Below are 23,831 nucleotides of genomic sequence, written 5' to 3'. Positions count from 1 at the left end.
GTTTTCATCATCAAAACTAGCAAAAGAGTACATTCTTTAGGTTAAAGGCAGTTACTAAAGGGGAAAGGATTATATAAGGCCATGAAATCCAGTAGGAAAGAATTACTGGGGGTCATCTTAAAGGCTGCTACAACGTTCCAGATTCCACCAACTTAGAATGTCTTTCCTGGACTTTGTTCTATACCTCCTGTTCCATGATGCTTTTCAAACAAATGACTTACTGAGGCTATGAAAGAAATACTCAAGCCCAAGACCTGTGCCAACCTCTATTCCCACGATGGTATTCCTATTTTTCCCATCCTTTGCCTGTCTCTTCATGTGTAAATTCTTCCTCATTGTCCCTGGCCAGAAACTGCCTCCTCCTTGAAGTCTCCCCATGGCTCTGGGTGGAAGTTCCCCCAAGTGTCCAAATCATGACCTTGAGCACTTGGTTTAGAAGCATTGTGTCCACAGCTGCTGGTTCCATAATGCTATGAACATAGAGTGTTCCTAAATAATTTTTATCTCCCCAACTGCTCTTTTCAAGAAGTTTAAGCATTTTGAAGTTTGCAGAAATTCAAGCAGCAAATGGAAATGCTTCCCCTGCTATCCTTCAGTGGCCTAAGAGTGGAAAGTTACAGCAGGAACAAAAGAAGGAGAAAAAGAAGTTTTCCTGGAGTGCTTTCAGCATAATTGGATCTTGGGCACATTGTCCCAGAAGTATAAAAATCTTCCTGACTTTGTATGATTCCATTTCCAAACTTTTAATCACTTCAGGGAACACAATAGTCCCAAATGCAGTACTGATTTCAAATTGCCTTCTACATGGACTGGTTGTTCCTTTAGAGATTTTGCCTAAAACACAGAACTAAGAGTGGGAGGAACTGGCTTTCACCCCTTCTTCAAATCAGAAGTGGACAACTCAGCCTGGGCCTGTCAAACTAGTGTTGATATTCTTGGCCCATGTACTGTTCCCAGGCCACAGGGACTCTTTCTCAGTAGATTCCTGAAAAAGGTAAGTGAGAGTTCTTATAAGTGTAATCCTCAACCTTTTATTGGCCCAGGGACATTTCCAGCTTCTGACTTGATTTTTCAAAGGGGTTGGCACTTGAGAAGGGAGAAAATGAAACAATTTCAAAGATTGAGGGCCATGCAAAACCCCTTGGTCAGAAAAACCTAGATGGCAAGAAGCCTGTGAAACTTTGTCTTATTTCATGGATTCCTCTAACTTTAAAGACACCCCCAGGATGAGATGATCCCACAGTTTCAGAGTCTCTTCTTGTATAACTCCAGGGAGCACCATTCACATTGCAGCCATGGAAATGGCTGGAGTTGTACTGTTGTTATGTTACAGAGGTGCCATTTATATTGACTACAATGAAAACAGAGTCTCCGGGAGCTGTGTATATCTGTGGTCTGGCCTCTGGGGGGCCTCATGGGCTGAGCAGCCCAGACTTTCTGAGCCCTCCTTGACCACTTCAACAAGAACAGCTCTGCTTATCCTTGGGGGGGTGGGGGGAGTCTGAATTTAAGAAAACAAGAGTTCTCTTTCTTAAAGAGTTTGAATATCATTGATCTCTTCTAACCCTAACATAGAATAGGGTAACCTGAGGGTCTAAGAGACGGAAGCAGTACTGAAGTCTACACAGCAGGTTAGAATGCGGCCCAAATCTCTGTGGTTACGGACCTGGTGTATTTGCACAAATTCAATGCAATTCTTGAAGGAAGCTGACCACCATCATATGAACAAGAAAAACTTAGAAAACTGCCTGCTGGGCTCAATATGAAAAAGAATTTTCTAATACTCTAGAGCTCTGCAAATATGGAGTAAGTTGTTTGGGAATGTAGTGGGCTCTTCACCATTATAGGAAATCAAGCTGAAACTGAAAAGCCATGTATCACTGTGGTGCAGAAAAGATCTACAATGGGAGCCAGAGTTGGACTAGATTATTTGGGGAAGCATAATCATGATATAAGTCTGTGTAACATACTTAGAAGCTTAACCAAAAGGCTCAAGGGCTATTAATGTCCACTGATTCCTGTGTGGACATTCACCAAGAGGGAATGATAACAAAAAAATAAAATAACACAAAATAGATGTTGTTTAAGGGTACAAACTTGCGACAAAGTAGTAAGTAACCCAGTGATCTAATGTACAGTTCAATGAATATATTGTACCATAATTATGTAATATAATAAATATCACAACAGGATTATCACAAAATGTAAATGTATCAAAGTAACACACTGTACACCTTAAATTTACATGTTTTATGTCAAATATATTCATGACTGAAAAAAAAGAAAAAAGCACTGCTTTTAGTTATCTAAGAGAACTAGATTTCCAGAAGCTGTGACCCACTGTGGATTTTTGGAGACAGTCCTCTGTCTATCTTCATAAAACATCAGATTCAAACTATTAGGAACATATCAGCATTTCCAGATCACAAAATTACCTTGGAGACCTCCCCAAGGTATCTCTCCATGTCCAGTGTCCTTTTGTCCTTAAAAGCCCAGCTAGATTCTACATCACTTAAGAAGCAATTCATGACCCCTGTTCTACCAACACACTGCATGTCCTTTTGGATGTTCTGGCCTCTCCTGAATCCTTCTGCTTCCCCTCCCTGACAGGTTGTGTGCCCATTAAAGCCTGGACCATGGGTCACCCCTGTTCCTCATAGGAATTCTCACACCCATATACTGGGTGATCAACAAGTGTTTTGATGGATGGATGGATGGATGTTCAGACACAGACAAACAGACTGATGGAGGGATGGATGGAGGGTTGGAGGGATGGATGGATGGACAAATGGACAAGACAGGTGGCTGGACAGACAGATGAATGGAAAGCCCTGGAGCTAGCATTGCTCATGAGAAAAGAGATCTTGGGAACAACAGAGTATGTTTTCTGTGAAAATGATCTGGAGAAACAAGTGAGTATTCACAACTAATGATTTCCCTAGTACCTAGCACAAAGTGGGAGAACACAGAGCAAACTTAGTCACTTTTCTGGCCAAGTTTAATGAGATGAACTGCCATATAGGACATAGAACCACTAAAATGAATATGTTATGTATCTTGTCTCTGATCGAATGCATTAAATAATCAGAATCATCACTTTATTGTTGTTTTTTTGTTTGTTTGTTTTGTTTTGTTTTTTTTGCGGTACGCGGGCCTCTCACCGTTGTGGCCTCTCCCGTTGCGGAGCACAGGCTCTGGACGCGCAGGCTCAGCGGCCATGGCTCATGGGCCCAGCCGCTCCATGGCATGTGGGATCTTCCCGGACTGGTGCACGAACCTGCGTCCCCTGCATCGGCAGGCGGACTCTCAACCACTGCGCCACCAGGGAAGCCCAGAATCATCACTTTAAACATTGTAAATTTGATATTCTATGACCCCAAAGTAATTTCTAATTTTATTTCTCCTTTTTCTTGGAAACAGATAGAGACTGTGGACTTTCACAACAGTTTTTCAATCACTCAGCCAGACTGGAACTCCAGACCAGATGCCCTGGACCTACATGAGACAAAGGATGTTGAGTCTGGATCACTGAGTATTTTATTCAGTTGAAAGACGAGACAGACCATGGAAAGTGCCAACCAGACAGCCTCTGTGACAGAGTTCATCCTCCTGGGCCTCTCTGCCCACCCGAGGCTGGAGAAAACGTTCTTTGTGCTCATCCTGCTCATGTACCTGGTGACCCTGCTGGGCAACGGGGTCCTCATCCTGGTGACCATCCTTGACTCCCGCCTACACAAGCCCATGTACTTCTTCCTGAGGAACCTCTCCTTCCTGGACATCTGTGACACAACCTCCTCAGTCCCCCTCATTCCTGATAGCTTCCCGACCCCCAGGAAAACCATCCCCTTCTCAGCCTGTGCTGTGCAGATGTTCCTCTCCTTTGCCATGCGGGCCATGGAGTGTGTGCTGCTGGGCATGATGGCGTTTGATCGCTGTGTGGCCATCTGCAACCCCCTGAGGTACCCCGTGGTCATGAGCAAGGCTGTCTATGTGCCCATGGCTGCCAGCTTCTGGGCAGCTGGAAGTGCTGCCTCCATGGTTCAAACATCCCTTGCAATGAGGCTGCCCTTCTGTGGGGACAATGTCATCAACCACTTCACCTGTGGGATCCTGGCTGTCCTGAAGTTGGCCTGTGATAACATCTCCAACAATGTGATCAGCATGGGGGTGACCAATGTGATTTTCCTGGGGGTCCCAGTTCTGTTTATCTTTGTCTCCTACATCCTCATCCTCACCACCATCCTGAGGATGCCCTCAGCTGAGGGGAAGAAAAAGACCTTCTCCACCTGCTCTGCCCACCAAACAGTTGTGCTTATCTTCTATGGGACCATCCTCTTCATGTATGGGAAGCCTAAATCCAAGGACCCCCTGGGGGCAGAAAACAGGACCTTGCAGACAAGCTCACCTCCCTCTTCTATGGGGTGGTGACCCCCATGCTCAACCCCATCATCTACAGCCTGAGGAACAAGGATGTGAAGGCCACCATGAGAAACCTGGTAAGTCGGAAACACGTCACTCGGTGGTGTTTGGAGGACAGATGTCCCTGGAGTTCTGTGCCTCTTGGCTGCTTTCACCCATGAATCTCAGAAGAATATGCCTCCCAAAGAAGATACATGTAAAGAGTGATTACCAGAAAACTGAATTACACATATAATGGAAAATTTTAGCTGTTACTGGACTTAATTTTTAAAAACAATGAAACCTAAAACCTGATGGGAGTGTGACTTGAGGGGATGGAAGCGGAATGCTGCTGAGAGAACAATTAGTGATTTTCTCACTTCTCTATTGGGCAAGTCTGAATTCACCTTTGTGAGCAGGTTGCTCCTTCACTTTGAGAAAAACAGCTTAGTGCCTTGGTGTTGCAGAAAGATTCAAAATCCTGCCCTCAAAGGAGGCACTGTGCAGACAGTGTGGGGCAAAACTTCATGACATAGCAGTATAAAAGAGAGTCTTCCTTGTAGATGAAATGGCATGTCTTTTTATTTTTCTTGGAAGCAAGGCTGAGGCTGGAGATAAGAATGAAGTCAGTCTTCTTCCTTTCCCTGAGACTCAGAGGAGTTGGGATCGTGTAGATTCTAGGTAGGGCATTTCCTCTGAGGGCAAGTAAGGTGTATCCTGTGACACGTGTGTGGAGGGTCTTAGCCTGGAATGTGGTTTTAAGCTTTCTTTTCCTGCCCTCGGTAAGTCTTTTCTTCTTTTTTTAAAATTAATTAATTTATTTATTTATTGGCTGTGTTGGGTCTTCGTTGCTGCGCAAGGGCTTTCTCTAGCTGCAGCGAGTGGGGGCTACTCTTTGTTGTGGTGCGCGGGCTTCTCATTGCGGTGGCTTCTCTTGTTGCGGAGGACGGGCTCTAGGTGCGCGGGGCTTCGGTAGTTGTGGCGCATGGGCTTAGTTGCTTCACAGCATATGGGATGTTCGCGGACCAGGGCTCGAACCCGTGTCCCCTGCATTGGCAGGCAGATTCTTAACCACTGTGCCACCAGGGAAGCCCCCTCGGTAAGTCTTAAGTACACAGTCTGGTCCTGTAGTTTGGAGAGTTAAAGCATGGATCTATGGGGAGAGCAGGGAAGGGTCACCACAGTGATCTGAGGGAAGCTAGAGTCAGGACTGCAGAAGATGGTGCAAGGTGGCTGTGCTGAGGAGAACTGGGGTGATAAAACTGAAAGGCAGAGCCAGTTCACGTGTACCTGACAAGAGGTCCAGAGGTAAAATGTGTGAGGATCTCAGTCAGCAGTGATACAAAAGGGGGCAAAAATATCATAAGGGAGAGAAACTGCCTCTTTTTTCTCAAGGCAGTCGGATATCCCGTTTTCCCTGAGAATCAAAGCTTTCTAGTGAAAACAAATGCTCTCAGCCTGCCTTGCTTGGGTGTTCTGGGTTCCTCCTACCTGAGGCATGTCCAGCCACTCTCTTGGTCCCCACAGCGCTCTCCTGCCCATTCATGGCAGAAACTCAGGCACGGTCACTGCCCGCATGGCTTCTTCAACAGTCTCTGGAGCTGTGCAAGAGCAGGACATGTTCCTGTCCCACCCTTTCATCCCCAGTATTATCTGTCCCACCCTGGGGGTGGATTTGCCTTTCCCTATTGAGCACAGAGCCCACCTACGCCCTTCTCAGCTCACTACAGGGAGGAGGACATCAACTCGGGATTAATTCTGACCTTTATAAATCAAGAGTTGACTTAAAAATGAAACATACTTGCAGAACAAAGTTCCTTTTCAACATACTTTATTTCACTAGTTTTGGCTTAGAGAACTGTGCCTAGTTCCTACCCACCTCTTTCTAAAGGATCAAAGGAGGTGCTCCCCAGTTGCTGAAAGAGCTGCTGGCAGACAGGCTTCAGCTGTCAGTCTCTGGGAATTAGATAAGAGGGCTCTTAGCTGAAGAGAGCTGACTCACCCAAAGTCATGCTCCTTTCCCCAAGGCAAGCCCATATCCAATGACTGATTGGTGAAGGGATATAAATGCCTTGCCCCCACTAGGGACAACTCTGAAGGGCCATCCCAGTACCAGAGTCTCCCATGGGGCTGACTGAGGCCTTTGTTGAGACTGCATCACAGCCCAACTTCCCCCTCTGCCCAATCCTCCGTCCTTATCCTCCCTTCCACCAGTACTGATCCCAAGAGTACTCCCTAATAAACCTCTTGCACTCCAAACTCTGTCTCAGAGTTTACTTCCTGGAAAAACCAAACTATGACACCATGCAAAGTCCAATGCTCAAGTAACATGTGCTCTCTTTTCAGAATCTTGGACATTGGTGATACTTAGCAAAACCATGTAGAATAGTTGTGTTAGCATCAGAAGCTCTGGAACCAGACCTTGGTTAGATTCCAGCTCCTCTCTTTATCATGGTTATAACCTTGAAGTTTGTTTTATACTGTATATAACTTCTCTGACATTTTCCTACCACCACACCCTGCCTACCTCTCTAGTTCAGTCGCTATCTTTTTCTTGCTATGAAACACATAGAAAATAATGGGATTTGTATGCATCCTGGGTTAAGTGGATGAGTCTACTCATGGCTGAAGGCAATTCACCTGGGGACTTAGATCACTACATGTTCTGCTTAGTGACCCCCGGGGGACACTGAGCTTGGCATATCTGGAGCCTGCGGCATCCTAGCTAGAAAGCCCTGTCAGCGGTGAAATGTCTCCTCCTTCAGCACCTGATGAGAGGACAGTCATGTCCCTCTGGCCACAGATGACTGGACTCTTGACCAAAACTGGGCTAATCATATTTTTTCTCCAAGCAATTTGGAATTTGGATATAGAGACCCCTGTTAGTTGGCATAGGGCTCTTGACCACATAAATCCAGGTCTGATGTGGACATGTCCATTGCAAGAAAGAGAAAGCTGATCTGCAGAGAGAGATGACAAATCAAAGACACAAACAGAACCATGAAAACAGAAATACAGGCTGCAATACATAAGCTAAGACTTGGAGAAGTCATTTTTTCTTTCATTTTGTGGGAAAATCTAAACCTATAGAAAAATAAAGAGAATAATAAAATGGCTATCTAACAATGATCTGTTCATGGTCAATCTTGAGAGGAACATGTCCTGCTCTTGCACAGCTCCAGAGACTGTTGAAGAAGCCATGCGGGCAGTGACCGTGCCTGAGTTTCTGCCATGAATGGGCAGGAGAGCGCTGTGGGGACCAAGAGAGTGGCTGGACATGCCTCAGGTAGGAGGAACCCAGAACACCCAATCATTCATACCCCCATGGATTATTTCTCCCTCCCCTGGATTATTCTGAAACAAATCCTAGGTGATCATAGCATTTCATCCTTCAATATTTCAGCATTTATCTCTAAAAATTAGTACTCTTGTAAAATAAATAAACTACTACTGAAACCAAGCAGGACCCTGAGAGGCCCTCCTGGGTACAAAAAAGTTTTTCCGTGTCCCCAGTTTCCTGTTTGTATAAAAAGGCTTTAGGGACTTCCCTAGTGGCGCAGTGGTTAAGAATCCACCTGCCAATGCAGGGGACATGGGTTCGATCCCTGGTCCTGGAAGACCCCACACACCGCAGAGCAACTAAGTCCGTGCACCACAACTACTGAGCCACAGCTACTGAGCCCGTGTGCCACAACCACTGAAGCCCACACGCCTAGAGCCTGTGCTCCACAACAAGAGAAGCCACCGCAATAAGCCCACGCACCACAACAAAGAGCAGCCCCCGCTCAGCGCGACTAGAGAAAGCCCGTGCGCAGCAACGAACACCCAACGCAGCCAAATAATAAATTTAAAAAATAAATTTTAAAAGGCTTTAGCCTCATAGACCTTCCCTGAGTTCCAAAGAGCAGATTCAAACAGTTACTAACTAGGGACGTGCGCGAAGGCAGAAACAAGGAAAAGCAAGCCCAACATAATCTTTTCCATGATTGTTAGCTTAACCTTATGCCCTGATTTATGATCCCAAACTTTTGAGATAATGTCCTGTGGCGGCAACCAGCTAGCCCCAAGCAGACTTAAAATTGATGACAGAAGGGTCAATCAAGAACTGAAACTTCTCGGGGCTTCCCTGGTGGCGCAGTGGTTGAGAGTCCGCCTGCTGATGCAAGGTACACGGGTTCGTGCTCCGGTCCAGGAGGATCTCACATGCCGCGGAGCGTCTGGGCCCGTGAGCCATGGCCGCTAAGCCTGCGTGCCTGGAGCCTGTGCTCTGCAACGGGAGAGGCCACAACAGTGAGAGGCCCACATACAGCAAAAAAAAACCCTGAAACTTCTGAATCAACTTGAAGGCTCTAAGTACATAATAAAATGCCTCAACCATTGTTTTTGCTCTCTCCTAGAAAGAACTGATCACAAGACCATGATTTACTAGTTTGCTTTGCAGGAACACATAGATAAATCACAATCACCAGTGACACATTGAGTGACGAGACAGTGCCAGGAAGTCTGCAACCTTGCACCCTGGCCAGCCAGCAAGATGGAGCTGAGACGAATCTAGGTTTCCCATCTTCCAGGTTGGCACCTCCTCAACTAATACAACTTTCTCTGCTCCAAACTCCAACGGTTCAGTTTGTTTGGCCTCACTGTGTGTCAGGCACACGAACTTAGATTCAACAACACTATTATTATAATACCAAAAACTCAAGAGTAATTCATTGATATCATCAATTATCCATAATTTATATTTCCCCAAATGTCTTATATATGCTTGATCTCAGTTTATTTGAACTAGAATATAAATAAGACTATATATTATAATTAGTCTTTTTTTCCCCCCTCTTTTTTAATTTACATTTTTGGGGAAGGAATAGTTTCCCACTATGGGAAACTGTAGAATTTACCTAAGAGTTCTGGTACCAATTTCAATGTGTGGGTGTAGAGTGGGGATTCCTCACTTCCCACCAAGCAATGCCCAGACACCAGCTGAGTGTCCTACAATTTAACTCAATTCTGACACTATCTACCAGGAGATAGAATCAGATTCCACAGGTTAAGGGCTCCGTCTTGCAAGACTGCTCTCTCCCCTCACCCCTTCCCTACTCAGACATTAGTTAACAAGTCCAGGTTGTCACTTGTGCTTCTGACTGACCAGCTGTAGATTAGAGATTCCAACGACCCCCAACCTGGGTTTGATTAATTTACTAGATAGGTTCACAGACCTCAGAGAAGCCTTTTACTTACTAAATCACTGGTTTATTATAAGAGGATATAATTCAGGGACAGCCAGATGGAGAGTGCATAGAGCAAGGGATGGGTAAAGGGCATGGAGCTTCCATGCCCTCCCAGAACACACCACTCCTCCACATCTCCACATGTTCACCAACCCAGAAACTCTCCAAACTATGTCCTTTAGGGTTTTTATGGAGACAGCATTACAAAGGCATAATTGATTAAATCACTGGCCACCAGTGACTAATTCGACCTCCAGCCCTTCTCCCCTTCCTGGAAATCAGGGGGTGAGACTGAAAGTTCCAACTCTCTATTCAGGGTCGGTTCCCTGGCAACTGACTCCAATCTTAGGTGCTTTCCAAAAGTCACCTAGTTAACATAAACCTGGTTGTGGCTGAAATGGGCTTGTTATGAATAACAAGACACCCACTTCACCTTATGGCTCTAAAGTGTTTTTCAGGAACTGAGGATAAAAGACCAAATACTATGATGAAAGCTGCTCCCACTGCTCTTATCACTCAGGAAATTCCAAGGATTTTAAGAGCTGTGACACGTTTGACAGCTGTGAGCCAGGAACTGTGGACAAAGACCAAATATATATGATAAAAATATTTTGGACATCTGAATGAACAAATATGTATTTCTTATAAATCACAGTACCATATTACCATAGTTTGCATTTTGCTGATTACAGTCCTGTAGTAACTGTCCCTGTGTTTCCTATAAATTGGTGATTACATCTAGATACTTGAGAGGTTTTTGTTTCAGTGTAGTGATGAGCTCACAGCTCCCGAGATCTTTTGACAGGATCCTAGTATCTTTGATGGCTTCTTTGCTTTCTGGTTCTATCTAGATGTTCCAGTCTCAACATGTACAGTTCCTCTCCAGACCTGGAAACAACCATTTTCTCTAAGGCAATTTTGTTTCCTTTTGGTATTTAAAAACCACAATCTGGGTGCTATGGGTGCTACTGAGTTTCTCATAGTTTCTAGCGTGGAAAGAAAATACATATGTACAATTCAAATTAAGATCTACAGAATTTTTACTTAACCTCATTGACTTCTTCCCCCACGTACTATCTCCTCATTCCAGAAAAGTATGGAGAGGCCTTAAAGTTATGTCAAGAGCTAACATGGGCACAGCTCTTATAAAGAGCAGAAGTGAGTCAAGTTGTCCCTGTGATATATATCTTGATTCCCATGTTCCTGGCAGTAACTGAGGCTAGTTATAACAGCTGAGGCAACGATGTGGGCCCTTCTTTTCCATTTATCTCTGAGCTTTCCACAGGAGACCCGAACTCATGAGTAGAGTACCAGGGGGTGGGGGTGACGGGCTGGGGAAGAGTTCAGGGAGAAACCCAAAGGGGGAAAGAAAGACTCCAAACCATACACTTAAGGCATCTTACAGCTCAGGGGTGACTTTCCAGAATCTTGGTGAGGGCAGTCACCTGCCCCTGTTCATCACGAGTGGCATCTGGCAAAAAAAGGTGTTTGGTGCAGACAAGACGGAAGCTGAAAGATCTCCTCTGAACGAGGCCAAAAGCCCTGAATTCTGCAGTGCTGCTCTGTTCAAGAGAGAGGTTTCCAGTGTTTAACAGAGGTTTGCTGACTATTTAGAAGGATGTAGCCGCAGCCAGAAGCTACGTATCTAGGGTCAATGGTCTTTTAGGTTTTAAAGTCATGTTTTCTTACAATTTACACTGTATGTTTGTTTATTCATTTATAAATGTATAGATGTTATGTACAAATATGTTACGTATATTATAAAATGTTTATCAAAATAGAAATTAAAGGGCTTCCCTGGTGGCGCAGTAGTTAAGAATCTGCCTGCCAATGCAGGGGACATGGGTTTGAACCCCGGTCCGGGAAGATCCCAGATGCCGCGGAGCACCTAAGCCCGTGTGCCACAACTACTGAACCTGTGCACTAGAGCTCACGAGCCACAACTACTGAGCCCATGCGCCACATCTACTGAAGCCCGCACTCTAGAGCCCGTACTCCATAACAAGAGAAGCCCGCGCACCACAATGAAGAGTAGCCCCTGCTCGCCTCAACTAGAGAAAGCCTGCGTGCAGCAATGAAGACCCAACACAGCCAAAAATAATAAATAAATAAAAATTTTAAAATTTACTTAAAAAATAGAAATTAAAAAGATGGGATAGAGAAAATAAAATATAAAAAAGAAGAGCTAACATGGGGCATAGAAAACAAGGGTAGGTCACAAATTTACTTAATTCATTCAGCAACTATTCATTGAGTGCCTACTGTGAGCCAGGTACAGTTTTTATACATAGGATACATCTGCGAACAATGCAGGAAAAAAAAAAACCCTCTGTCTCTGGGAAACTTATTTACATTCTATCAGGAGAGAAACAGACAAGAAACAATGACTAATATAAATAAGAAAATAATAGAGGGTGTTAGAAACTGCATGGAATCAGGACTGAGGCATAAAGGAAGACTGAACACATGCATCTGATTTTGCTCCTTCCTGAAACCCACAAAAACTACAGTAATATGATTTTGTTTTGTTTAATTTTTGTTTTTAATGACAAAATCAACAAGGTTAAGGAGAAGAAGGGAGACATCACAGTGATAACATTTTGAAGGCTGGAAAGTGAATGGACTAGCGGTCATTTCCACAGCAGATTTGATAGAGTCAAATCTTAAGCCAGAAACTAGGAGAGCTGAGACACAACCAGACCTACGGCACAGAGGACTCACTGTACCAGGTCCCTCTGGGACCAGGGATGAAGGGGGGTGCTGCTAAAATGAGGATTAGGCAAAAAAACATATAAGAAACAGAGTTCTTATACCCCCTCCCTCATTCTGTGACATTGGTCAACTGTCCCTTACCTACCCCAACAAAAAATTTATTCTCTGGAGAGGATAAAACACATGCACCTAAGAAAGACTTCAAGCAAAAGGACATCATTTCTGTGATCAACTGACCTTTTTTACAACTGACCTTTTACAGCAGCCCACAGCTGTGGTACCTGTGAAACTCTCATGGCAGGAGCCAGGATCAGATTCATTTATGACTCTAACAAAACCCCGTGAAAGCCTGGCTTATGGTAGTCACTCAGAATCTATTTAGTGGGACACAGACAAGAGGGAAACTTCTAGGTCACTTGCTTCCTTCCAGCCCTGAGATACTGAATTTGAAATGCCAAGGGTGCTACAAGGATTTGTCCTGTGCAGTGGGTTTCACATTCTCCCAGATCTATTGTGGGCTCTGCTGAAAGTTCTAATTGATTGGGGGTTCATGTTAATTCTGGCAGGACCAGAATGACCCTTCTCCTCTAACGCTTTCCAGTAGCTCAGCAGGATGGATACAAAGGGAGGGAGGGGGAAGAAAGTATTTCTAGAGGGACTTCAGAATAATTGGATCTTGGGGACATAATCTCAGATGTATAAAGTTTCTAAATTTTGTCACTTCAATTTCTAAACTTTAAATCACTTCAGGGACTAGAGTAATCCCAACAGCAGGGTGGGATTTAAATGGCTTCATAAATGCAATGTATGGTCCTTTGTGGATTTTTCTGAAACCCAGAACAAAGACAAGAAAACTTAGCTTTCATCGATTTCAGGTGCTAACTCCTCTGGCTGCTACTTTCAGAGCAGATTGGCTATTTTAGGCCTCTGGACTATTCCCAGACTGAAGAAAAGTGATTTTCTTTATCGATCTATTTATAAAAAAGGTAAGAGGACACTTTAAAAAAATATATATATATAAACTTTTGAGGGCCCAGCCCCATTCCTGGCTTCATTCCTTGTGACTAAGTGGCATGTGGGGATCTTGAGGGAAAAGGACATCTTAGTGGTGTGACAGAAAGTCCAAGAACAAGAAATTTGTGAGATCACTTAGTCCCTGGGATGAAAAACCTTTAAAAATAATCCATTCCAGAGTGAGTATTAGGGAGCCAGATGTCCAAAGTGGAAAAGGGACTTAATGATTTCCAGGCATTGAGTAGTTGGCAAAGGCCAGCTCTTTGGGAAAATTCTTCCACGGAGTTTGGCAGGTGAGTGAAGGAATAAAAGGAATGAATATCCCAGAGAGAGAACTATGTAAAGAGAGAGAACTATGTAAGAGAGAGAACTATGAAAGAAGAGGAAGGTAATATCGAATAGTGCTTGGAGAGGAATGGTCAGGAATTGAGGATGAAGAAGATCAGTTATTTCTACCAGTCCTATACCCCAAAGCGGGGGAAATCACACAAAGGGAATGTTAACACTTCTCACAAAATTGATTAAAATGAATTGGCCACACATGGTATAACTTGAAGTAAATGTGTGATATCAATCTTGATTATGATTAGAAAAATTCAATCCAATCTGGTGACATGTCAAACACCTCTATGGGCAGCCAAATATCACAAAGTAGATTTTCATCAATTTCTCTCTATTTTACTTAGAACAACACAAAGGACACACCAGATTGCTGGAGCTGTTGTCTAGCTGCTCAGCAAGACAAGTTTCCTCACTGATTTTCTGGCTATTTTAGTCATCAGAGAATCATGAAGTTGGCTTTTTGAGTTCCTACAGGTGACAGAGCAGAGGCATCATGGACAGGTCTCACTGGACCTCCCACCCTTGTGGGGTTCATTCTCCTGGGCCTCTCAGCCCACCCAAGGCTGGAGAAAACGTTCTTTGTGCTCATCCTGCTCATGTACCTGGTGATCCTGCTGGTCAACGGGGTCCTCATCCTGGTGACCATCCTTGACTCCCGCCTACACAAACCCATGTACTTCTTCCTGAGGAAACGCTCCTTCCTGGACATCTGTGACACAACCTCCTCAGTCCCCCTCATTCCTGATAGCTTCCCGACCCCCAGGAAAACCATCCCCTTCTCAGCCTGTGCTGTGCAGATGTTCCTCTCCTTTGCCATGGGGGCCATGGAGTGTGTGCTTCTGGGCATGATGGCATTTGATCGCCATATGGCCATCTGCAACCCCCTGAGGTACCCTGAGGTCATGAACAAGGCTGCCTATGTGCCCATGGCTGCCAGCTCCTGGGCAGCTGGAAGCACTGCTGTCATGATGCAGACATCCCTAGCAATGCAACTACCCTTCTGTGGGGACAATGTCATCAACCACTTCACCTGTGAGATCCTGGCTGTCCTGAAGTTGGCCTGTGCCGACATCTCCAACAATGTGATCAGCATGGCTGTGGCCAATGTGATCTTCCTGGGGGTCCCAGGTCTGTTCATCTTTTTCTCCTACGTGTTCATCATCGCTACCATTTTGAAGATCCCCTAAGCTGAGGGGAGGAAAAAGACCTCCTCCACCTGCTCTTCCCACCAAACAGTTGTGCTTATCTTCTATAGGACCATCCCCTTCTTGTATGGGAAGCCTAAATCCAAGGACCCCCTGGGGGCAGACAAACAGGACCTTGCAGACAAGCTCACCTCCCTCTTCTATGGGGTGGTGACCCCCATGCTCAACCCCATCATCTACAGCCTGAGGAACAAGGATGTGAAGGCCGCTGTGAGGGACCTGTTAACTCGGAAACGCTTCACCCAGTGATGCTGGAGGGGTCCTGACGGTTCCCTGTTTTCTCTCACCTGAGGGTCTCAGAGGATAAGATGAAGGGCTAACTTCATGCAAGTTTATGTAGGTAAATCTAATTACACGGAATCTCATTATACCCAAGAGTTTTGTGTGAACAGAAAGCATTTAATGTGAATTTTCCCCTCATTCTATAGGCGATTCTACAAAAGTATATTCCTGTTGATCAAGCCTTACAGTTCTCTATATCTGTGATGCATACTAAACAAATTGATGTCAAGGAAAAGTAACTCTTCAAGATTTATTGTTTAACCCATGAAAAGCTCTAGTCTGTAGGACCATAATTCAATTACTCCTTGGCTCACCCTTTGAACATATTTGAAAGGGTTCTTATTTTTATGTCACCTATGTCAACTCTTCCTACTCCATTATTAAATAACAGTAATATTTTTATCCTTATCCTCATTGCCTCTTTCTCCTTATTGTCATTTAAATTCGTAAAACAGTTTCTTGAATCATTCTCTTCCTGTGTCTTCAAAATTAACCTCTTTCTCTTGTCCTTAACCAAGTTCCCCACCAGAAAATCATTTACATCTTTGGAGCAGAGAGGAGAGTAAGGTGTGGTGAAACTGATGCAAAGGTCAAAGGTTCAGGCCTTTTTTCTTTTCCCTTTTTTGAAAATGTTATTCATCCCTGGGTTCTTTCCCTTGATATCCTTGGCCTCCAAGGGTCATCAGAGTAATGTCAAAACTGAGAGGTATCGAGGAGAATCAAATGAATTCTATTAACCACCTGACCTGGCTTGACCAAGTGTGCAGCCAAGGGGTGAATATCACTTGCTTTTCTACCTAAGAAACCCGAAAGCCACACGGTAGTCAGAGGGAGAGGAGGCGATGCTCAGAGGGAGGAGGAGACACCTAAGAATCACCTACATGACTGGTGAGGGATTCCAAGGCAGCTCCCTAGAGTAATTAATCTAGAAGTCTAGTTAAAGAATGAGCAGAATAGAAAACCTCTGACAGTTGATATCAATTTTTAATCCAACAGACAGGAAACTAACAATCGAAACAATCAGCCTTTGCTGAAAAAGAGCTATTGCAGGAAGACGGTGAAAGCATTAAAGAAAATTCTCAGTGGTTTTCTCAGCAGAATTCAAGAGGGTAGTGAATCAATAAAACAAGAGAAGTCTATAAAAAAAGAAGCTAGGAGAAAAGATAACTGGGAAATAAGGACTTTTTCTTAGGGGAAAGATTTCACTTACTGGATCAAATAAAATTCAGTAGAAAGTATTTAAAAGTAGATAGCACAATTTTTTAAAATGAACTTTAAAATTAAAAATAACTTAAATTCCTCTCCTAGACTTCAGAGAGAAAAACAAAGAGATTTAAGCTATTTGAGAAAAGATGAGAGGCATGGGAGATAGACCAGGGGGATCCGTCATGGAAAACATGAAGAGAAAACAGAGCAGACAAAAGACAAATAATAACTAAAGAGAAAAAAAACACATTTCACTGAATAGAAGTTTTAAATATTTTGTTCATAAAATGTTCATCAATCACCAGGTAAGAATTGTAGCAAAAGACACACCTACCTAGGATAACTATTCAAGGATAAGTTTTGATTCCTATATATACCAAAATAGTTCTATAGACTTTCACACAGAAGAAAAGCATATTTCCTAAGAAGGAATGAGAATCTGACTGCCATTGGCCAGCTGTTCTGCAGCCCTAAATGTAGACATCAGTGGAACAAGGTTTATTAAGTTCTGAGGGAAATGGGCTGTGAGTCCCGAGTTTTACATACCCCTCATCATTGCACAGATATGGGGGTTAAAAAGACACTTGCTGTCATGTGTTAACACAGAAAGAACATACCCCTGCAATTCCTTCCTGAAAAAAAAATTTATTTAGAACATTCCCCTAACAAACAGTTAAAAATAAATAAATGAAAGGATGTGATGGATATGCCATAGAAGAGACAGTGGAGAATGATGAAATGCATAAGACCAATGAAGTCGAGTCAATTCTTAATCCAAATTTGCAAAGACGAATATATGAAGGAATTATTAGCAATCATGTCAAGGTAAACAGTGACAACAAAGCAATGATGGAGCTCCAGTTACAATTCTAGATGACTTCATCAAGCTGGGAAATAGAGAAAGAGAAGCAAAGGCCACTGAAGGCCTCATCTTACAAAGGATATGGTGGGAAGGGGTTCTTATAAATACAATCCATTGCACTGATACTGAAATGCAACAAAAGTCTTAACATGCTTGTGGAAAATTTACAAGTAAATACCAGTAGACAAGTATTAGAATTCTTTCTTTGAAAGAATCAGAGGATTATGAAAGAACAAAGAAGTTCATCAAATGAAAAAACTCATTTATTGAACCTGAGTAGATTTAAAGCATTGTACAGTAAACAAATAATACACATTAGCCAGTGGTTTGTTTTTTTTTTTTAGGAATTTCAAGGTTTCTAACATTAGGAACATCAGATCAATTACTGCAACCATTTTGTAAACAGATTAAAGAAGAAAAAGTAATCCCACCCACAAATGTTGAGAAGTCACTTGGTAGAATCTAGCATCTATTTCTGACTTTTTAAAGTAGTGGACTTGAATAGAAGAAACCATCCTTGAGATGAATAGAAAGTATCAGAACAACAGCAAACAGCATACTTGATGGCAGAATACCAGTGACATGTCTCCAATGCATGTCTGGATTAGGACCTCTGCTCTCGATGTCTGCATCATTCTAGCTAATTAAACCAGATCAGAAAAATAAATAAGGAACAAAATATAGAAAAGAAGAAAACTATTCAGTAAGTAAACAGATGTTTACTTACTGAGGAAAAAAGTTTGATCAAGTGCAAAACTACTACAACTAGTAAGAAAGTACAGTAGGGGGGTTGTATATAATTCACACCAGTCACAACTTTAAAATACCTAGGGACAATACATAAAGAAGTTAGAGTTCATCATATATTTACAATGGTCATGCATTAACAGAAGATATTTTTAAAAGATGTTTTCATTTTGGAGGGAGGAAAAGCCCTGAATGTAAACTTCAGGGCAGTCTAGAGTATCCTCCAAGTGCCCTCATTCAAAGCCTTTTTCCCCCTTTCTAACAGGTTGGGATGACCCACGCTCCATCCATTTTCCCATCCCTCGAGCAGGTCCATCCTATTTGTTGGGAAAAGGTCCAAGCCCCGGGCTTGGAGGCAAACACAAAGGCTCACTCATCAAAGGTTCTCAGAAGCAAAGAAAACCAGTCTTTACTCCAGCTCTTGTTTTGAAGATAACCAAAGAGTTTAAACCAGACCACTGACAAATGGAGTCTTTCAGAGCTCTGCGTACGTGCAAATTAATTTCTACCTGATTACTACTGGTGACCATTTCTCTCAATTTAGGATGATCCCTAAAATCTTCAAGAGAGTATAGTATCTAATGAAGATTATCACAAAATATGACCTAATCAAACATCACAGATGATCACAGACAATGTGTCTAGAATGTAATCACCCAAACTGCATTTAAGGAATCGGAGCATTTCAGATGCCAGACAGGGAACGTGTCCCCTGTGGACATGACCAGGTGGGAAAGGACCAGGACCAGGTCCTGGTGGAAGGACCAGGTGGGAAAGCAGGAGCTAACTGCCTCTTCCTCCTCAGCTCCAGCCAACTGCTGCCAGGCAGGAATGCAGGAAGGGGGTGGGGAGGGAATGCAAAGAGTTGCTCCCTTTGCTGCAGGCTCCACATTTATCCCTGGTGTTTGCAGAGTTGAGTGCTTCCCATAATTCTTCAACAGTATGAGTATTATGAGGACCAAACAAAATTTGTTCCTCAGCCATTTTTGGCTATGGGTTGCAATTTACGACCTCTGCTAGAAGCACATGTAAGTCACAGTATTGTTGGAGTTCCTAAGGATGCCATCACAGAGTACATCTTCACTATGCATCTATTGTTTGGGGAGGAAACTGCCCTCTCACTCTTATCATGTGATTCTAGTGGGGCTGCCAATTGTACTACACCAATGCTTGGCCACAGCAGTCAGTCTAAGGGAAAGCATGTGACCTAGGTTAAACTAATCAGAACCATTCCCCAGCATATTTCAACTGGAGCAAGAAGAAAGGGGTCCTGTATTAGCTTTCTATGCTGCATAGCAGATCACCACTTAGTAGCTTCAGACAATACACATTTATAATCCTGCCATTCCTGTGAGTTAGGAATTCAAGCAAGTCCTCTGCAAGGCTGCAGTCTAAGGTGTTGGCCAGGGCTCAGTTCTCATCTGGAAACTCAAATAGAAAAATGTGGATTAGGCTGCTGACAGCTCTCTTCCCTAGCACGTGAGAAAGTTTGCTAAAAATGAAGCCAGGAAAAGACAAGTCGAGATAAGAACCAGATGAAGGGACAGAGAGTCCTAATGACATGGTGACTCCCTAATTCCAGCTGTGCCTGAGACTGAATCCACCCTTGAACTTCTCAGTTGTATGAGCATTAAAGTTTGTATTGGGATTATGCTGGCTGGAATAAGTTTTCTATCTAGAAACTTACAAAGTCCTGACAATTACAAAGCCCAAAGTAAAAGCATCTTTACATAGTCACCCTCTCTTGCTGACCACTGCATACTCCAACTGCAATCCTATATTTATATTACATGGTAGATAATTCCCAATTGAGATACAAAAAACTGCAAACTAGTCTTGGTCAAATTCCGGGCTCTTTTTCAAATAAAAACAGAAGGAATAAACCCTTTTCAGGCCTGCACTCTCCCTGAACATTGATGCCAAAATGTTAAATTACAAAAAATCAATAAAACAAATATAGCAATAAACTTAGAAGATAATACACTGTGAGAAAGTTGCATTCATCCCAAAAAAGCATGGATAGGGTGAACATTAAAAATCTACCACATTAATAAATTAAAGAAGAAAAACCAAATGATCACCTCAATAGATATAGAAAGTGTTTGATAAAACTCCATGTCCTAGGACTTCCCTGGTGGCTCAGTGGTTAAGAATCCTCCTGCCAATGAAGGGGACACGGGTTTGAGCCCTGGTCCGGGAAGATCCCACATGCCTCAGAGCAACTAAGCCTGTGAACCACAACTACTGAGCCCATGCACCACAACTACTGAAGCCCTCGCGCCTAGAGCCCATGCACCGCAACGAAGAGTAGCCCCTGCTCGCCACTCACTGCAACTAGAGAAAGCCCATGAGCAGCAACAAAGACCTAACAGAGCCAAAAATTAATTAATTAATTTTTAAAAATTCAATGTCTTGATAATAACCACTCTACTCCAGCCAGACACCTAAAGAAAAAAAAAAAAAAAAAAAAAAACACCCTCACCGCACCAGCAAAGGCTAAGCAGACAGCCTAGACTTCCATTCTTACCAGGCTATGACAAGGCAACTCCAACCACTACCCTGTCAATGTGGTATCAGAGGAGGCTGGATAGGGAGGTGGGATGTTTATATTTGCTGGGCAGTAACAAGTCCCCACCCCAACCCACAGTGTCAGTGGAGACCACGTGGGAAGCTCCTTCTCCTTCCCACTTGAGTGGTATCAGAGGGGGCCTAAAGGAGGGTCAGTACTTGTGCCTGTGCTAATGAGGCCACCCCTTCCCACAGTGTCAGTGGAGGTCGCGGGAGTAGTACTAGGCACTCCTGCCTCTGCCAGACAGAAGGGAATCAGCAGAGCCTTAGTAGGGAGCTGAAATTCCCACTCCCCACCCAGCAGTAAGGAGGATCCCGTCCTCCCAGGAATACAATGCTGGTTCAATATTCACAGATCAGTCAATGCATCTACCATATTGACAGGCTAAATAGGAAAAAAATCACATGATTATATCAAGTGAAACAGAAGCAGCTTTTGAAAAAACAACACTCGTTCATGGTAAAAACTTTCAGCACTGAACTGGAAGCCCCAGCCAGTGAGGCAGGACAAGAAAAAAAGACTAAAAGTCTAACATTTTTGAAGGAAGAAAAAGAAATTGTCATCATTCACAGATATTATTATTACCTACTATATAGGTAATCTAAAATAATTTAGAGATATAAATATTTAAAAGAGAGTTTAGCAAGATTCCTAGACAAAAATCAATGTTAAAAAAAAACCAATTGCATTTCTATATTCCAGCAGCAGATTATGAAATATTTTTAAAGATATCGAGAAATATAAATATAGATATTTATATATTAAGATATAAATACCACCATACGGGGTAAATTTAGTAAAACAGCTCCAAGACTTTTATGCATACAATTATAAATTATAAAATGTTTTGAATGATATTAAAGAGAGAAATACTTCTCATTCATGGGTAGGAAAATTCAGTATTATAGAGATGTTAATTCTCCCCAAATTGATCTCTATATATTCAGTGTAATCCCAAATTTTTAATCCCCAGAATTTAAGAAGCTGGTTCAATAATTTATATGAAAGAACAAAAGACCAAGAACAGGCATGAGGTATTAGAAGTACTGGAGGGGGTGAATAAAGGGGTTTACCCTATAAGAAATCAAAACATACAATAAAGCAATATTTATTAGGGCAGTGTAGCATTGACACAGGAATAGACGAACTAATGAAAAAGAACAGAGATCCCAGAAGCAGATCCATTTATGTTGGGAGACTTGATATATGACAGAGAAGGTACTGCAGACTGGTGGAGAAAGGATGGGCTATAAACACAACTAGGACAATTGGGAAGACATATGTGTACCAGGAGAAAAGTATAAAATATTTATAGCAGCATTCAGTTGGGAAGCAACCCAATTATCCATCAAAATAGAACGCATAAATAAGCTGTGCTACGTTCATATAATGGAATATAGCAATACAAACTAATGAATTTAGCTACACTTATAAATAGGACTGAAACTCGCAAACATAATATTGAATGAAGAAACAAGTCAAAAAGAACACCTACAAGTGATTTGATTTTTAGAGTTCAGAAAGAGGAAAACCTAAACTACATTGTTTAAAGATGCATCCATAGGTGATAAAATTCAAGAAAAGCAAGGAAATGATTATAACAAAAGTAAGGAGTGTGATTATCTCTGGGAGGAGAGAGAGAGAGAGGGCTGGGAGTGGGAAGGAATACCCAGGAAGATTTCAAGGTGCTGGCAATGTGGCATTGTTCTACTCCTTAAATTAGGTGGCAATTGCTTTATTATTCTTTAAATTTAAAATATGTGTTTTATATACTTTCATATGCTTTTACATATATGTGCTATATTTCACATTTTAAATTATTTTATTTTATTTATTTATTTATTTACTTTTTTGTGGTACGCGGGCCTCTCACTGTTGTGGCCTCTCCCGTTGCAGAGCACAGGCTCCGGACGCTTAAGCTCAGCGGCCATGGCTCACGGGCCCAGCTGCTCCGCAGCAAGTGGGATCTTCCCGGACCTGGGCACAAACCCATGTCCCCTGCATTGGCAGGCAGATCTCAACCACTGCGCCACCAGGGAAGCCCTTAATTATTTTAAATACCAAAAGTTTTAAATACTGCAATGAGATGTCACTTCTCAACTATCAGTTTGGCAAAGACCAAAAAGTCTCAAGACCAACATATTATGTTGACAGAGTATGGGAAAACATACATTCTCATATACTGATAAGACCTTGTAAATTTGGCAATATCCATAAAAATTACAAATGTACGTAAAACATATATTTTTACCACATGTGCTAAATTATAAATAATGCAAGGATGTTTGTTGTAGCACTGATTGTAATAGCATAAGATTGGAAAGCACTGAAAAATCTAAATGTCCTTCAATATCAGACTGGTTAATTAAATGATTATGTATATTTACAATGGAATATATGCAGACATTTAAAAGAATGAAGCAGTACTACATATGTTTTTTTCAAAGTATATATCTCCAAGGTATCTTGCTAAGTGAGGAAAAGCAGGACAGTAAGATAGTGTGTATTTGTGCTAACTTTATTTTGGAGACAAATTTAGCACAAATACACAATGTCTTACTATCTTGCCTTTTTTACTTAACATTATGCATGGAACACCACTGAAGAAAAAGCATACAAGAAATTGCTAATATTGTTTGCCTCCAGGGAGAAGAACTGGGTAACTGGAGACAGAGGCTTAATTTTATTATACCTTCTATACCTTATAAATGTTGTTCCAAGTACAAGAAATACCTACTAAATAACAGTGATGACGACGATGATGATGATGATGGTGATATCAATAATGATAAAGAGAATTAGATGTATTGAGATTGAAATCCCAGCTCTGCTGTTCACAAGATGTCTTTGGTAAATCGCTTAACTTTTTTTTTTTTTTTTTTTTTTTTGGCAGTATGCGGGCCTCTCACTGTTGTGGTCTCTCCCGTTGCGGAGCACAGGCTCCGGACCCGCAGGCTCAGCGGCCATGGCTCACGGGCCCAGCCGCTCTGCGGCACGTGGGATCTTCCCGGACTGGGGCATGAACCCGTGTCCCCTGCATCGGCAGGCGGACTCTCAACCACTGCGCCACCAGGGAAGCCCAATCGCTTAACTTTTTAAAGTCTGTTCTCTCAAATAAAAAAATAGGGCAATAATAAATACAACCTCCCAGGGAAGACTGGAAGTAGATACTTAACATACATGCATTGCTGGATTTTACTGAACTTACATAATGTGTGTAAAGTGTTTGTCACAGTGACGGGCACATGAGGGAGCTCAATGAATGT

General features: G+C 42.6%; 1 protein-coding gene and 1 pseudogene across 1 annotated transcript; both read left to right on the top strand.

Moving 5' to 3' along the window:
• Positions 1 to 3,564: 3,564 nt before the first annotated feature.
• LOC131761406 (olfactory receptor 13C7-like) lies at positions 3,565 to 4,580 on the top strand. Its single transcript, XM_059072184.2, is given in 2 exon segments — positions 3,565 to 4,381; positions 4,384 to 4,580. Coding segments are annotated over 2 exon segments (1,014 nt in total).
• A 9,607-nt stretch (positions 4,581 to 14,187) lies between these two features.
• LOC131761403 (olfactory receptor 13C7-like) lies at positions 14,188 to 15,162 on the top strand (annotated as a pseudogene).
• The last annotated feature ends 8,669 nt before the right edge of the window (positions 15,163 to 23,831 follow it).

Source organism: Kogia breviceps, chromosome 8 (genome assembly GCF_026419965.1).
Source record: "Kogia breviceps isolate mKogBre1 chromosome 8, mKogBre1 haplotype 1, whole genome shotgun sequence".
Lineage (NCBI taxonomy): Eukaryota > Metazoa > Chordata > Mammalia > Artiodactyla > Physeteridae > Kogia > Kogia breviceps.
The sequence above is the reverse complement of the archived record's forward strand: the minus strand, read 5'-3'. Positions and strand labels throughout refer to the sequence as shown.